The sequence below is a fragment of the Zeus faber genome (genome assembly GCF_960531495.2).
Source record: "Zeus faber genome assembly, chromosome: 16".
In the NCBI taxonomy this organism is placed as follows: Eukaryota; Metazoa; Chordata; class Actinopteri; order Zeiformes; family Zeidae; genus Zeus; species Zeus faber.
In genome coordinates, this window is record NC_137202.1 from 22,751,148 (window position 1) to 22,767,159 (window position 16,012).

At 48.9% G+C, this 16,012-nt stretch overlaps 1 protein-coding gene across 1 annotated transcript in view; it reads right to left on the bottom strand.

Moving 5' to 3' along the window:
- The window catches only part of LOC307242257 (uncharacterized protein), a 100,900-nt gene extending 99,817 nt beyond the window's left edge, over nucleotides 1-1,083 (bottom strand). Inside the window, 1 exon segment of the mRNA XM_080016640.1 lies at nucleotides 555-1,083. Within this exon segment, the coding sequence (XP_079872766.1) occupies nucleotides 555-677 (123 nt within the window). The 5' untranslated portion in view covers nucleotides 678-1,083.
- Nucleotides 1,084-16,012: the final 14,929 nt, after the last annotated feature.

The following is a 16,012-nucleotide window of genomic DNA, read 5'->3' on the forward strand; positions in this document are numbered from 1 at the left end:
ACGCACGCGCAAAAAACCCAAGACTCATACAAGCACAGAGACAATGAACCAACTCCTAAAACCCTCCACATGGTCACCCTGAGATATAGACATGCACATGCACATGCACACACACACACACACACACACACACACACACACACACATGCACACGCACTGAAATACACACACGTGCAAAAAACCCAAGCCCATACAAGCACAGAGACAATGAACCAACTCCTAAAACCCTCCGCATGGTAACCCTGAGATATAGACATGCATTAGCGCGCACACACACACACACACACACACACACACACACACACACACACACACACACACACACACATCCAAATATAAATCTTTGACATACACACACAGGCAGCCTAGAGACACTCTTTAAACCACACACGTAGGCGCTGGTATTTCGCGGCAGAAGGTTTACCGGAGCAGGCGCACGTACGTGCACCGTCAGCCGGGTTCACACAGAGGCGCGCGGACCCTCACACGGAGCCACGCTCCGGCGCTGCCGGCGGAGCAGGGGGGGAACAAGCTCGCGGAACTGGGTCCGTTACCTTTCTCTTTTGTTCCCGGGACGCCGCTCTCCTGCTCTTCCTCCTTTTCTCCTTCTCGTCCTCTATTGCATTCACATCCACCTCCCCCCGATTCTTCTTCAACTGGGAGGCCGCGTGAGCCATGACGGGGAAATTGCGAAAAAAAAAAAAGCAAAAAAAAGCAAAAAGAAAAAAGAAGAACCGCCTCAAACACCACGCACGCGTGCCTCACCTGAAATCCCAGAGAAGTTCAAATCTAGTTGTTTTTTTTTTTTTTTGACAAAACCGGGATCTCAGAGGAAAAAATCGGGGCAGAAAAGGAAAGGGGGGGAAAGGGAAGAAAAATGCCCTCCTTGAAAAGGAGAAAGGAGCAGAGTAGGGTTAGAGGTACGAATGGCTGTATGTTTGCATATCCTCTGTATCCTCGCTCTTCCGCTTGGTCTGGTCTCTCTCTCTCTCTGTCTGTCTCTCACTCTCTCTCTCTCTCTCTCTCTCGCTCTCTACAGTGATGGAGAGACAGGAGAGGAGGGAGCTGCTTCTCCCTGTCTTCACCTCCTCCTCCTCCTGCTCCTGCTTCTTCTTCTCCTCCTCCTCCTCCTCCTCCTCCTGTGTCATCCGCTGGCAGTGTGAAAGGAGCTCGTCCAGGAGAGGTGAGGACAAACCAGATGAAGAGGGGGGGGAAAAAAAAAAAAAAAAAAAAGAAAAGGAGACGCTAGCATCACCAGGCGCACGGGTGGCGGGAGGGTGTGAGAGAGAGAGAGAGAGGGACTATGTGTAAGAGAGAGCGAGAGAGAGAGAGAGAGAGAGAGAGTGAAAAAGGGGAGGAGCTGAAGGGGATGGTTACCAAGACAACCACGCTCTGTTTCTGTCTGTCCCCTTAACTCTCTCCATTGCGCCGTGCGGGTCCCCACTGCGATACCTGAACTAGTGTGCCTATGTGTGTGTGCCTATGTGTGTGTGTGTGTGTGTGTGTGTGTGTGTGTGTGTGTGTAGGGTACCGAGACAGAGGGAAAATGTGTGTGTGTATGAATGAAGCAAAGGAGCCAGATGGGTTAGGCAGGGAGCTGTGTGTGTGTGTGTGTGTGTGTGTGTGTGTGTGTGTGTGTGTGTGTGTGTGTGTGTGTGTGTGTGTGTGTGTGGGGCTGGGGGTACATGTAGAGGGCACAGGCAAAAGGGGGGAGGAAAGGTGCAATTGAATGGGATGGCTAGGAAGAGTGTGCGCATATATCTCACACACACACACACACACACACACACACACACACACACACACACAGATAAACACGTGTACTCGGGTCATGTTAAGACACCTTAAAAGACACATGGGCATGTGAAGACCGCGGGGGAAAAAAGCAGGTACTCCAAAACTTTGGCCGCCATCTGGGACGGCTGACATTATGACAGAGGGGTCAAGCAGGACCGGGGGAGCCGTTGCCCGGCCACATCACACTGGTCTTTGTTGACTAGAGAGTAGGGAGGAGAGAGGGTGGAGGGACGGAGGGACGGAGGGAAGGAGGGAGGAGGGGGGGGAGGGGCGTGGGATGAAAAGGAGGTGCTATTTGCGGAGGTGTACACACAGAGCGAGGCAACAAAAGAACGAGACCGGAGGGCGAGGACAGAGAGGAAGACGGAGGGACGCCACGCGCCGCGCTTGGGACGTCCCCCGCGTTTGGCAGCGCTCGCCTCGGAATCCGCCGACGCGGAGAGAGGCGTGGGCCACGTGGCGGCCATCTTTGCTGCTGCTGCCGCTTCTTCTTCTTCTTCTTCTTCTTCGCGGCTGTCGGAGGCGTCTGGGAGCCCGCCCGAGTGCTGAGAGGCTGAGATGTTGCACCGGCAAGCACCTGTCTCCCTGTTGACCGACCTAACTGTGCTCGTGGCGTGCACAGTGTGTCTGTGTGCTTTTGTGTGTGTGTGTGTGTGTGTGTGTGTGTGTGTGTGTGTGTGTGGATTGATTGGGGAGTGTGTGCGTATGTGTGTGCGGAGAGAGAGGCGGTAGATCATCCCTCGCGGCTCGCTGGGAATGAAGCGAACAGGACTCCCGGGACACATGACGGGGTTAGCCGGTGAACACCAGCCGGGTAGAGATAGCAGCGTGAAATTCTATTCACCCCGCCCCCATCACCCCCATCACTCCCACCACCACCACCACCACCACTACCCTTTTTCCATTTTTTTTTTTAAATGTTGTCAAAACCCCCCCCCCCCCAAAAAAAAACAGACTCCAGCATCGGAGAGCCTCACTGACTTGCGGCCCCCCCATCATGCATCAGGGGGGTGTCACATTATGCCAAATTATCATGCGGTTGCTAGGCGAGGGCCAATGGGAAGGCACACGCTCAGGAGTGCGCGATGGATAGATGAGGAGCATGGAGAGTTAAGAAAAGGGCAGGAAACATAAAGGGAGGGGGCAGAGCGGGTGTGTGTATGTGTGTGTGTGTGTGTGTGTGTGTGTGTGTGTGTGTGTGTGTGTGTATTTATGTGTGCAGAGAGGATAAGGAATCGCCATTCCAACTGCCAAGCATTGCTCAATAAAAAAAAAATAATAAAGAAAACACAAAAAACAACAGCAACAACAAAATTAAATAAAACACAAGGTAATTACACCAAGCAGGATGCTATTCCGTAATGACACTGCTGTAACAGTAAATACAAATAAATAAATCTAAATATTTTTATCACAAATCGTACACCCAATGAGGCAAGGGTACACTGTTCTTACAAGATGGCCGAGGAGTTTCCGAATTCCCCGCGTTCATTTACTGACGCGTCTTCATTCCGATTAAGAACGACCGAGGAGAATTCTCCCGTGTGACACGTAGAGTCGCTGGTGAAAGTCACTGCCAAGGTGTTCCATATTCCAAATAACCGGCTTTGGCAGCCAGAGAAAGTAGGGTGGACGCGTTGGAGGCGTTCCACTATTCTCCAGGAGCCGTGCCATGCATATAAAGACGCCAATACATTCTGACCACGGCAATAAAACACCAATTATATACGTATTTTCCCACTGATACAGAAAACGGAGCTTGTGTCAGTTGAATTTGATTATGTCGTCTGGACTGAATTATTCTTATTTATTATTATCTTTTTATTTTATTTTATCTTTTTATTACTGTTATGGTAGGAATGGCCTTCAGTGACAGTGACTCCATCTGCCCATCCACACCGACACCGCGTGCGTGTCCGATACGTGATGGATGCTGTGGTCCAGTTGTTTAGGTTCAGGTTCTTATCCGTGCTCGACTCTGCGTATTCTCCCAGCCTCGCTCCCATGGGAGCAACAAGACCAATCACCACGCTCAGCCTCATTGGCCTTTTGACCTCTGCAGCCACAACAATGTGTGTGTGTGTGTGTGTGTGTGTGTGTGTGTGTGTGTGTGTGTGTGTGTGTGACATCCAGCAATGCGGACAGACAAAGCAAATACAGCAGCCAACCAGTTCAAGTAGCATCCGCATATTAAACGGATTTGGAATGTATTCTGAACTGAATTAAGGGATGGAAATATTGTTCTAAAAGGTCACATATTATACTCATATACTATAAGTCTCCGAGGTCCCCAAAATATGTCATGTTTATTTTTTTCGGCTGAAAATGCCACTCAGATTATGCATTCTAGCCATTCTAGCATGCCTCGATACCCCTCTGTTTCCCTGGCTGTTTCTGTGTCTGTAGCTTTAAATGCAAACCAGCTGCTGCTCCCCACGCGGCCACGCCCACTCCGGAACCGCTTCATTTTACTCTCCCCTTATTTTAGTGCGTTGATGAGATGGAGTTCATCTTACAGACAGTCAAAAAAATAAATAAATAAATAAACGAACACTGTGAACGTTACTGTGGATCCTCTGCAGCAAGTAATCTAGAAACTTTCTAGAAAATGACATATTCTATTTTAGACCATAAACAGCAAAAGAAACACGCAGCACCATTCTTTGTTAAATACTTTACATACATTTCCATCGTCCGCAGGTTTGTCACAGACACTTGGTATTGGTTCCTCTTTCAGGAAAAGTTCCGTGGGCCGCGCCCGGCTCTGAACTTCGACCTCACGCTCGTGGGTCCGGAGCTTGCGAGTAAAAAGAAAAAAGCCGCACCCTTCGCAAAGGTGGCTCTCCAGCTGTGGGCTGAGCTAGTGAGATGGGGGGCGGGGGGCGGTTCTTGTTTGTATGAGCCCCCACTTGACGTAGGTGGGGGACGGCTCGTCGAATCACATGTTTTCTGACCGAGGCAGCTCACAACAAGCTGACTGAGCTGTCTTGTTTCACAGTTTGTGTTCGTAGGCCCATCAGAGACCCAGATGAATGTGCACAGGCACTGAAAAAGTGAGTTTTTCATGATCGGTGACCTTTAAATTAAATGCATATTTTTTGGACGCCCGAGAGGGAAGGAGACTGGCCGGTCGTCGGGGTTTAAGAACTCTCGGGGCTGTGATGGAATAGTGAATTGTCAGCTCTACATTGTGCACAAACGCCACGATACACGAGTTTGTGTAACGACGGATGCAGGTTGGAGCAATTCCATACGTTGCCCCGGTGACAACTATTGCTGAGCGGCAGCGTGGTGATTGATCTCAAAGGTTTTGCCATTTTTACCGTTTACTGTCTCGCAGGAATCGCACAATCACACACACAAAAAAAATAAAAATAAATAAATAAATTAAAAATCCTCCTCCCTGAGCCAAATCAACAAAACTCATATTTAGTTCTCTGGCGCCATCTAGTGTTCAATGACAAAACTAGACAATTTCTCAACAGGGTTACCAACCAAACGACTGACACGAATCGAGGTGACCACCTAAGGGGCTTTATTTATTTACGTATCATCTAAATACCTAAATATGCCAATTGTTACATTCTGTATTACGTTCAAGCAGTTACTGAATATGAAATTCAAACCCGGGTGACATATTTGTTTTGGCAACATCTTTCCTATACTGTATATAACGATCACTATTGATCAGTAGGTTGTCTCTCAGTGGTTTAACTACAGTGATAACATATTGTAACAGCCATAAACATCATTCACTGGAATGTATCTCTAATAGATATATTGTTAATTTAACTACAAGCCTCCATCAACCCCCCCGTTGCTCAACACAGTGAAATAATGCACGGGGCACAGTGTAAGTATGCAGTTCTATTGATTTTTCCATTTTTGAGTGGCTCCCAGGCGATCAGAAATCCTCTCATTTTTCTATCTTCGGGAGGCCGAAGGGAAGAGGAGGGAGGCGGGGAGGGAGAGAAGGAAAGGCGTGAGGTCAGAGGGCAGGCGGCGTAGACTGGCAGGAGGTAGATCCGCCCACACGGTTAACTCCACTCCTCCCACGCACACGCCCCGCGGGTACATTCTGAGGGGAGGAGTGGGCGCGTACGGGAGCTGGAGATGGGGATAGTCAACAAATGGAGAGCTACGGATTCGGTGGAAGTGAAGATGTTATAGAGGCACGGAGGGAAAAGCTCAGAGAAAGAATTAAACAGAGACAAATGGGCGAGGCGAAAAACAACGGCCGGCGGGAATTAATTTCCCCTAGAGTCCCCCGCTCTGTGAAATGTACGGGAAGGTTTGATGTCCAAACCTTCCGCCCGCAGACGAGTCTTTTTTAATGGCATTTACAGCTCCACACTACTGGTCAGCCCCAAGGTACAAATTCGGGACAGACAGACAGACAGACCGGCAGACAAGCGCGCGCGCACGCACACACACACACACACACACGACATATAGTGGTGACGTAAGTATTTGGCAGGTGCACTTGCACCCCACTTGCGCGTGCGCGCATACACGCACGCACGCGCGCACACACACACACACACACACACACACACACACACACACACACACACACACACACACACACACACACACACACACACACACACACACACACACACACACACACACACACACACACACACACACACACACACCATTTATCTCATCTCATCATCATTTGAAATTATTCAGTGTCTCCCCTCCTGATAGACATAAATATACCGGGAGACGCGCGCTTTAACCCACTTAGTCGCTGCTAACCTACCTAAATGTGTGTCACGACCGTGCCGCGTCGCCTCAACCGGACCAAATTGCCCTTCCACAGTTTCTCCACTGAGGGGCAGACAGGCATTCGCAGACGGGGGGGGGGGATCCAATCGCGGGCAGCCAGGCAGAGCGTCGGGCGTCAAGGTGGGGCCTTTGAGGAGCCGAGCGCACATTGTCAAAGAGCCTGTGCTGTGGGTCCTCGATAAGCAGAATTAGCAAGCGAACCAACGAAATAAGGGTGGACGGATAAGGAGACAGGCAGACTGCCCCAAGACGCACACACACATCCGCACACACACATCCGCACGCACGCACGCACGCACGCACGCACGCACACACACACACACACACACACACACACACACACACACACACACACACACACACACACACACACACACACACACACACACTCAAAATTGCAGTGTCCCGCTCATAGTGAGACCCCCGAGGTGAGGTATCTGTCTCTGTGTTAATGAAAGAAGTCTGTTTCTTTGCTCACAGTGTAACAGGGCTGGATTACTGGGCCCGGCGCGGTTAGGATCAATGAGGACGAAGTGAACTCACGGTCTCACTCCTCGAGCTCGGTTTTTAGATCGAATTTGTCATCAAAGAGTTAAAAAAAACAAAAAACACACGATAATTCCCGAAGCACGGAGTACGGCGCCAAGCCTGCGGTCTGGAGTCCAGCGCCACGGCTTTGCACCGCCTGCACCCGTCCAACGGCAACACCTCCACCTCTTCTACCGGCATCAGACGATGGGAGTGAAACAAGGGGAGGCAAGGGAGGCGGGGGCCAAACTGCAGCTTGCTCTGGGAAAGGTCACTGAGGCACTTATACAGGAAACAAAGGGAATTTACACAAATCGACAAATGTACCGGTATAATCCCCTTAAAGGAGCAATACACAACTTTTTTGTTTTTACTTGTCACCATGAAGTTAATGTTGATTGCACAGTCTGATGGCTATAGAATAATCTGCGTTTAGATTGCATCCCTATAAGCCTCCCTATAAGCCTCCATCCCTCCGCCACTGGGTATGAAACCACGGGAAAAATATTTTACGGCGGTGCATCACAGGAAGTGCGTCAACCAATGTGCGACCATTAGCAGAAGTGGCGGATGGCGGAGGAATCTGCTCCACGCGGATCATAAACCCCTGAATATAACAACGACTCATTGAAATCGGGTGAGAAACGTAAAGGTTATCGTGCATTTTCTTCCAGAAAAACCGCAGCTCCCCCGTTTACTTGTATACAGCTGCTTTCACACATGAACTTCGGAAAATATCCGGATAATCAGGTCTGGACATTGTCCGGAGTCGCTCTTTCACAGATGGAGCTCACAACCGGAGATTGAGTTTTAGCACACCCAAGATGGCGGACGAGGCTACCGACGCTACCAACGCTCCGCGCACAAAGATCCACACGAAGGTTAATAACCGGAGCATGATAGAGACGTCATCAACACGCGACACGCCCGCTCGCTCGCTGTGAATGATCCGGACAATCACCTGCTCTGTTCACACATACCGGTCAATCGAACATTACACAGACTTTGTACTGGGGTGCTGGCCGGGTCAAATGATTCGGTCATTTGCGTTCACACATACATCTCCTCCGGGTAATGTCCGGATAATTTTACCGGCTGCAGTGCGTGTGTGAAAGCAAGCTTAAAATTTACTGGCCAGTCTCGCCCGTTTCCAAGACGGCGGCGACGTCGACGTCTGGCAGCCACGGGCCGAAGCAGTCGATGCGCGTCTGTGTACATATGGCTATGATTGCGCGACCAAAAGAAATACAATAAAACTGAAATCTCTTTAAGTGAAGACGCTTCTTTCTTCTCCTCTTTCTTTTATTTTCGAGGTGCTGTTGATCATGTCCTCACGGAGCGCTCTGAGGAAAACGGAAAGCGATTCCGCTCGTCTCTACGAATGCGGCGCAAACAATGAAACCACTTGGAAATGCTAATTCAACAGATCGAAAACAAAGTCAAAAGCCATTCGCAGACAAGTTCATGTGGGATAGTTTTTGTTCATTTCTTTACCTGGTGGGGGTGTGGCTAAGCTCAGCCAATAAGAGGGGGAAATGAAGAAGATAACCAATAATCATCCGAGGCCGGTTCCCACAATCCGCCCGCAGGCCAACGCCTCCAATGGAATACCCAAATAACTCAGATAACGAACACGCTTGAGAACACTGTTGTTTGGTCCATGAAGAATTTCCGGAATCGACGGGGAGTTGGACGGAGATGAGTGTGGTTTCGGGGGGGGGTTCACGCTTCTTCCCGTCGCGCACAGAAACGGCAGCGGAAGAATAAACAATTTCGCGGTCTGATGGGGATGGTAACACACACAGCCTCAAACAATGAGCCCCAGTGTTTCTCAGCGCGAGCTCCTTCATAATTTGCATTTGTTTCTGCAGTAAGACGGTGATTTTATCGCGCCGCACTACGGTCAGTCCCTTTTAAATGTTCTACAAATGTCCCGCAGAGGCATGGAAATCAGCAATTCCGGAGTTGAGAATTTGGTTATATTGTCTCCTCCTGAAAATAACCTGAGATACGCGTGTGCTGTGGTTTTGGATGTGCACGTTTGGATTGCGTATTTGTATCGATGAACTTGCGTTTCTATTAAACCCTGCTTAACACTGCCTCAGGTGGGCCTGTTAGCCCATCACTTCCAGCAAGAATCCCCGCGGACAGGGAGAGATCATTCGTTGCGAAAAAGAAGGAATAGTGCGGGCCTTAATCAATTCTGGTGGAGATGGTCACAAGCTTGAGTGTGTCGGGCGCGGTCATCGGGAAACAACAGGAGTCCGACTTGGGAAATGGGAAAACTGTGGCAGCCTTCAATGCTGATCTCGGGAAATTGAGTGGCGGAGGGACGGAGAATGAAAGAGAGAGGGAGATACGTTTCAAATCGGCCTCTCATTGATTACACTGACGTCCCGTCTGATGTCTGAGGGAAGGGGGAAGATATGAACTGGCGACGGAAAAGCCAGAGGTGGCCCTGTCACTCCGTCAAATCGCACACTGGTTTCACATCCAAGATGGGAGCCCTCTGGCAGCTGGCACCACCATCACCATGGTAACCGGTTTCTATGACAACATATACCACTAAATTGTCAGAGACAAGGGCCTGCGGAGTGCTGCGTCTGTCTCAGTGGCAGCGACGCTTCCAAGGCAGGTAGGAATTTATGTGGGGATGTGTCCACTTGTCACGGTATAAAGCACAGGAAACATCCCAGGCCAGGCTCAACAGTTAACATTTCAGGGAAGCATCAGGTGGCAAATATATACCATCTGTATTTTACTTATATCATTGTTTCTGTGAGACGTCAAATTGCTGACCATACATAAATACAAACAAAGGTCATTCATAGCTGCATTTCCAAGCAGAGAAGCAGAGAAGAGCGTAACGTCCTACAATAAAGGTTTGGGCCCGTCATATGGAACCGCGTCTCTAAAATGTCTCAATGGATGTCGCCTTTTTGATAAAACCCATAAAAAGGTATGTTCTTAACTAGGAACCAGGGTGATGAGTCATATTTGAAAACAGGACATGTTCTATGCTGGGGTATTCCAGGAACTTTGCACCGAGGAAACAACAGAATAGAAAAACAATAGTTTCTATGGCAACCGGGGCTGGATATTTCCGCAACAGACATGGGTACGCTGCTTGGAAACATTCGCAGTAAAAATCACAGCGATAGCTAAGCCGCTTTCTAAAAATACGCAGAAGGATCCCGTTCAAAAGTGCAGTATCCCCACTGTCTACCACCCCCCAAACAAACATCCCTCCCGCAATTACCCGGCGACCGTGGCCATTCCCCTGCACATAACGGCGTTCCGCCTTTGAATCGATAACAGGAAACAATGACGCAATACAAAGGGCCGCGGGTTTATTTATTTATTTTCCGAGGCTGTACTCTGTGTGCTCTGTGCGCCGCGATTTGGAGCGCCATCAAAGGCGCGCACAGTGCCTTCCTCGCATGCGGAGCGGCAGAAGCCACCGACACCATATGCGTGTGCCCATCAGTGGGTCCGCATGCCATATGCCTGAATGTGCTGGCGTAATGCTTTCTCTGTGCCAGTCATCTCTCTGTCTGCCTGGCGACAGCAGCCTTTCGCGAGCGCGGCCGTCGGGCCGCATTTGGACAGGGAAGGCGCGTACGCGTGTCTTCGCGCATACCTGCGGGCTTTCACATGCCGCGGCGCTGGACGCTTTGCGCCGTTTGCGCAGGTTTCTAAGTTGCGTTGGGCATGCCAAGTATTTGTGCGCGCATGTTTGCCACCATACTGCGCGCTATGGTGAGAAAGTGCGAGAGCGGTCGCGGGGGGGGGGGGGGGGCGCTTTAACCTTAGCGGACCCCGCTCGCTGAAGAGATCCAGTATGTTTGTGCAGGCGTAGCCTTACAGAACCCTATTACTCTCCCGAGGCGCGCTTAAGCCGCCGGCCGGCGGAATATCCTCCCCGGTGTCGAGTTTCCCTCATGGCGATAGGATCGCACAGAGGTGCCAAGAACCTCAGCGTCTGGGGAGCCCCTGAAAGCTGCACAGCTCCCATATCAAAGTATCACGGTACACGCTCACATACATACAAACACACATCAGCACAAACACATATAGGCACACGCTGAGACTCAGCGACCGGCTGAAGTGCAGAGAATTCCAAGGTCTACTTTACAGGAAAATACTTTACAGTGTGTTTACAGGATGCGTCGATGCATTTTTCACGAGTACCGAGAACTCATTTTTTGGATTCTCATTCTCAATATCAGTGCTTGGATTCCAAATGCTGATAATGATTTTGAAGACCCTTTGTGTTTCTTATATTCAGTTGTTGATTTATTCACTGCTTGTCAAAAATCAGATACAACTTGTAACTGTTAATGATTAAAGAAAAAAAAAAAAAAGCCTCATGAAACGGTAACTCAATGCAACTCCCGCTCCTAATGTTGGCATCGGGCTTTGGTAGAAGCAGCATTTTTACGTGTGCTCATACATAAGCACCAGTATTGGACCCCATACCGGTATTGATATGTGTGTTGGTTCATACATGACCATACTTAAATACACAAGTATGCACTCTTCCATCGAAATTGATCCTCACCGCAGGAGAAAAGTCAACCATTGTGAGAGTTAACATTATTGAAATATCAATGAAAAATCTCTCAATTGGCTGCACTCCTACATCTATAAACGGGAGTTTCAATGTACACTGATAATTAAAATGGTTCGAGAAGGTCCCCTCCTGTGTGTGAGTGGTGATGTAGTTTGCAATAATGCATCTTTTGTCCAACTGAATGAAAGCCAGGCAAGATCATCCTCACTGAACGTGATGTTATTGCTCAGAGCCTTGATCTCTTCCTCTGTATCGGGCTGCATACCAAAAACCTTGGGTTTTATCTTTTTTCAGACCTAGAACATGTCATTCATGTCTGGACTGTGATTCAAAAGTGAAAAGAGAGTCTCCTTGGGCAAAATTCAGACCAAGAGAGGCTTTTAGTAGTAGCCTCTGGCTTGGTAGCAGCTACCATATGATGTTGGAGGGCATGCAGGCTTAGTTTTCAATCACTGGCAACCTGAGGACCAGTGTCAGCCAGATATGGTCGCCATCAAGACTGCTTGTGTGTGTGTGTGTGTGTGTGTGCGTGCGTGCGTGTGCTGGTGTGCTTGTCACAAAGCATCCGAGAGCCCTGATGGAAATGTAGCCCTACTATTCTAGCTCATTCCATTCCCACTACTAGCATTGGCAACGAGGCGAAGATGCCATCTGATATGGTATCCTGAGAGAGCACGGAAAGGTTGCAGATAGAGTTTACCGTGAATTTAATTGGAAGCAATTGGGCCACGGGGCTTTGAAAAGTGAAGAGAAACGCGGTCAGTAGACTTTAGATGGAGCCGCATATTATGTACAAACCCACCGGATAGTGTACATCAAAACACCTCTCACCTCAAGTTGATCGCCACCCATGTCAGTCACACATCACCAGACACACACACACACACACACACACACACACACACAGGATGGTTTGACAGAATGTAGGATGGCAGTCAAGATCGGGTATAAATGTCTCTCCGCCCACATCAAGGAGTTGAAATACCTGACACACACACACACACACACACACACACACACACACACACACACACACACACACACACACACACACACACACACACACACACACACACACACACACACACACACACAGTATGACTGTTCCCTCTCAACTTCATTTCTGCCCGAGTCCTCCGGTCTCAATAAACACAGACACACACACAACATAACACGACAAGAATATAACCATGTGCAATATTACGTGCGAGTGTTAACAAAAACAGACACACACACACTTCGTCCAAATAATTGGCTGCTTTAGAGCACCTCAGCAACGCACCCAAACACAGCTTACGATAGAGCCGGTGCTTTTGAATTTAACCCAATCTGATGGTGAATGCGCCGCAAGACGTTGCAACAATGGAGCAGGAAACCTAATCCGTCTCCTCCGAGGTATAAAGAAAATATCCAGTGTCATCCCCTGAGATAAGTGTTATGCTGCCAACATCACAGAAGGGCTATCATCCCCTCAATCGAAACGCCGAAACGCAATCACAGAGCGAGAGAGAGAGAGAGAGAGAGAGAGTCGGACAGCGAGAGAGAGAGTGAGAGTGGGAGAGAGCGCGGCGCTTATCAATGCTCCCCCGCACAAGCCACAGAGCTGCGAGATCTTGCCAAGTGTGATAAGCACAATCCTTCGCCGCTCCCCGCTCCACCCTCGCCATTCGTCCCCTTCTTCCACCCCGCCCTGCGCCGCGCTCCCCCCTCGCCGGTCACACTCCCTCGTCAGCTGGGGCCCGGGTCCAGCATCAGTGGAAATTTCCCGAAATGTCACTCCAGGTGATGAGCTGAGCGACGGGAGAGTGTGGGGACGGCTGCCGCCTGTGCCGCCAAGACGCACGCGCACACACACACACACACACACACACACACACACACACACACACACACACACACACACACACACACACACACACACACACACACACACACACACACACACTTCTCACTGGCTCCCGTCGTCCCCACACGATGGCTGTCACCCCAACTTTGACACTTCGAGGTAACATTTGCCTGCCCATGCGTGCACCACCCCTGCAGCTGATATCCTCCCTCGACCCCCCCCCCCATTCGACGCCCTCACCTTCTCCTGTGCTGACCCCATCCTGTCAGAATGACTCAGCCTGAGGGCTTAATGGGGAAAAGGTCAGGGGTCAAAGGTCAAGCAGGAAGTCTCTCGGTCCAGGCCGCTATTGACCAACTCCCTAAAGGTCACTGCTTGCTGCTCGAATGCAAAGAAAATCAAAAGAAAATCTTGAAACCTTTACAGATTAAACATTTACAGTTAAACAGAGACAAAAGATTCAAATGTGATCAAGATACTTGAAGGGAAACGAGCATAATATTTCCTTGAGAGCAAAGCTCACAGCAATCTAAAAAGCCGATGGTACGACAACAAAAAAAGTCTATAATACCCCAGGAGTGGATCTGTACTAATAACACTGAGGATGTCGCTACAGAAAGTACCATGAAAGTTGTTTTACTCCAGAACACCGTTCGAGGCATCCAACTCAGCTCGTCCCCACCCGTCAGAGGCACCAGCAGCCTCTTTGTAAACCGCGAGCTCGCGGTCCTATCAGGGTAGCGGGGGTCTGTGCGAAGCTGGCTACCAGGGACCGAGCCCGGAGAAATCCACTGACCCAAGAGGCGCAACCCTGGTCTCCGTATCCGGCACAACCGAGCGCGGTCGTAACTCACCTCTTCAATTCTTCTCATTTTGAGACCACCCCGGCCGCCAGCGCCTTCATTGTCCGTCCGTCGGGAAGGGACTTAGCCGGTGGCAACAAGGGAAAGTGCAACACTGGGCCGTTAACCCGCCGGGAACGCGGCGGCGAGAGTGCACCCACAGCCTGCTCAACCCACTTTAGCAACAAGTGGCAGCAGGGACTACATGCAGTAAATCAGCTGAGGGCTAATCTAGTTAGGAGATCAACAAATGAGCCTCTCAGTGCTGAAAAGGAGGACACAACCCCACAGACAGTGGAGTAGGTCAATGCCATTGTGTTAAATGATAGTAGATTATACAATGGCGGGGCGGGTGTGTGTGTTTGTGTGTTTGTGGGGGAGGGGGTTCTGTCATAATAAAGAGAATTTGACGTAGGCGGGAATGTAATACAAAATTTCACCGTTGCCCTTTCTTTGCTCTGAAAACCGATGATATAAAGCTTTTAAGGTGTTCTCAAAATAGACAAGGTTATTCTTTGTGGGCTGAAAATGCCTGAATTCTTCCCGCCAGTAAAACTGTTGTTATCTTACAAATATTCAATAGATATCTGAATTTCCCTATTCATTATACCTGGCCATCCTTATAAAAGTCTATAGCTAGAGCCACATTATGTGTTTTTCCAGGCCCATTTGGCAACCATTTGAGATTGGGCTGAGTATGGGGTAGTCGTGCTGTAGAATGGAGATTAGATAGAGATAGACCTTAGCGGTCGACCGATATGGGTTTTTTAATGGCCGATGCCGATGCCAATAATTAGAGAGCAGGCCAGCCGATGGCGGATATAATGCTGATATTATGTGGTTGGTTGTTTTATTTTTGCATCTGATAAAATACAACAACAATAATAATAACAAATGAGGCACAAAATTGCTGAACACAAATGAACATTTATTTAACAGTAATTTCATTGTCTGCATTGTCTCTGCAGTGCACTTATTTTAAATTTTAAAAATGATGAACTAAATACATTTCTACAGGTAATCCAAACATGAAACTTTGTGGAAAAAAGACTTATGAATGAATTTTCTTATATCTGATAAAATTTTTTTTATATCTGATAAAAAATAATAAAATAAACTGCGTCATATCAAAGGGCCAAGGGCACGCCGAGCACCAGCCCCTTGATGCCGATGGTGCCCTTTGTATTGCTATGATCAAAAGTGTGATCCGCGCTCCGCTGTGCGCTCCGTTCCCTTATTGAATCAAAACTAATAAGAACCGTGTTGTGTTTAAAAATGTTGTTTCATACAAGTTAGGAAACACACAAAAATAAATAGATCTTAAAAAAAAGAAAAAAGATAGAAAAATTGCAACCGGAACACCCACACACGCGCTGTCTGGAGGAGGAAAAAGAACTCCACTCGAATTCTTTGAGTGAGGTTTACGTTTTGCATCAAACGCGAAGTATTTCCAAACAGCAGTCCCACTGTTTTCTTTCAAAACCAGTCGTGGAGGCTCTGCACTCGCCATCTTTAATGAGTAACACCATAACAAATGAATGAGACAGCGGAGACAGGGAGTGAGTGAGAGGAGGCGGGGCTATGTGGGCACTGCAGCGGCGTGTGTCAACTCGCTGTCAGAGAGAAGAGAGA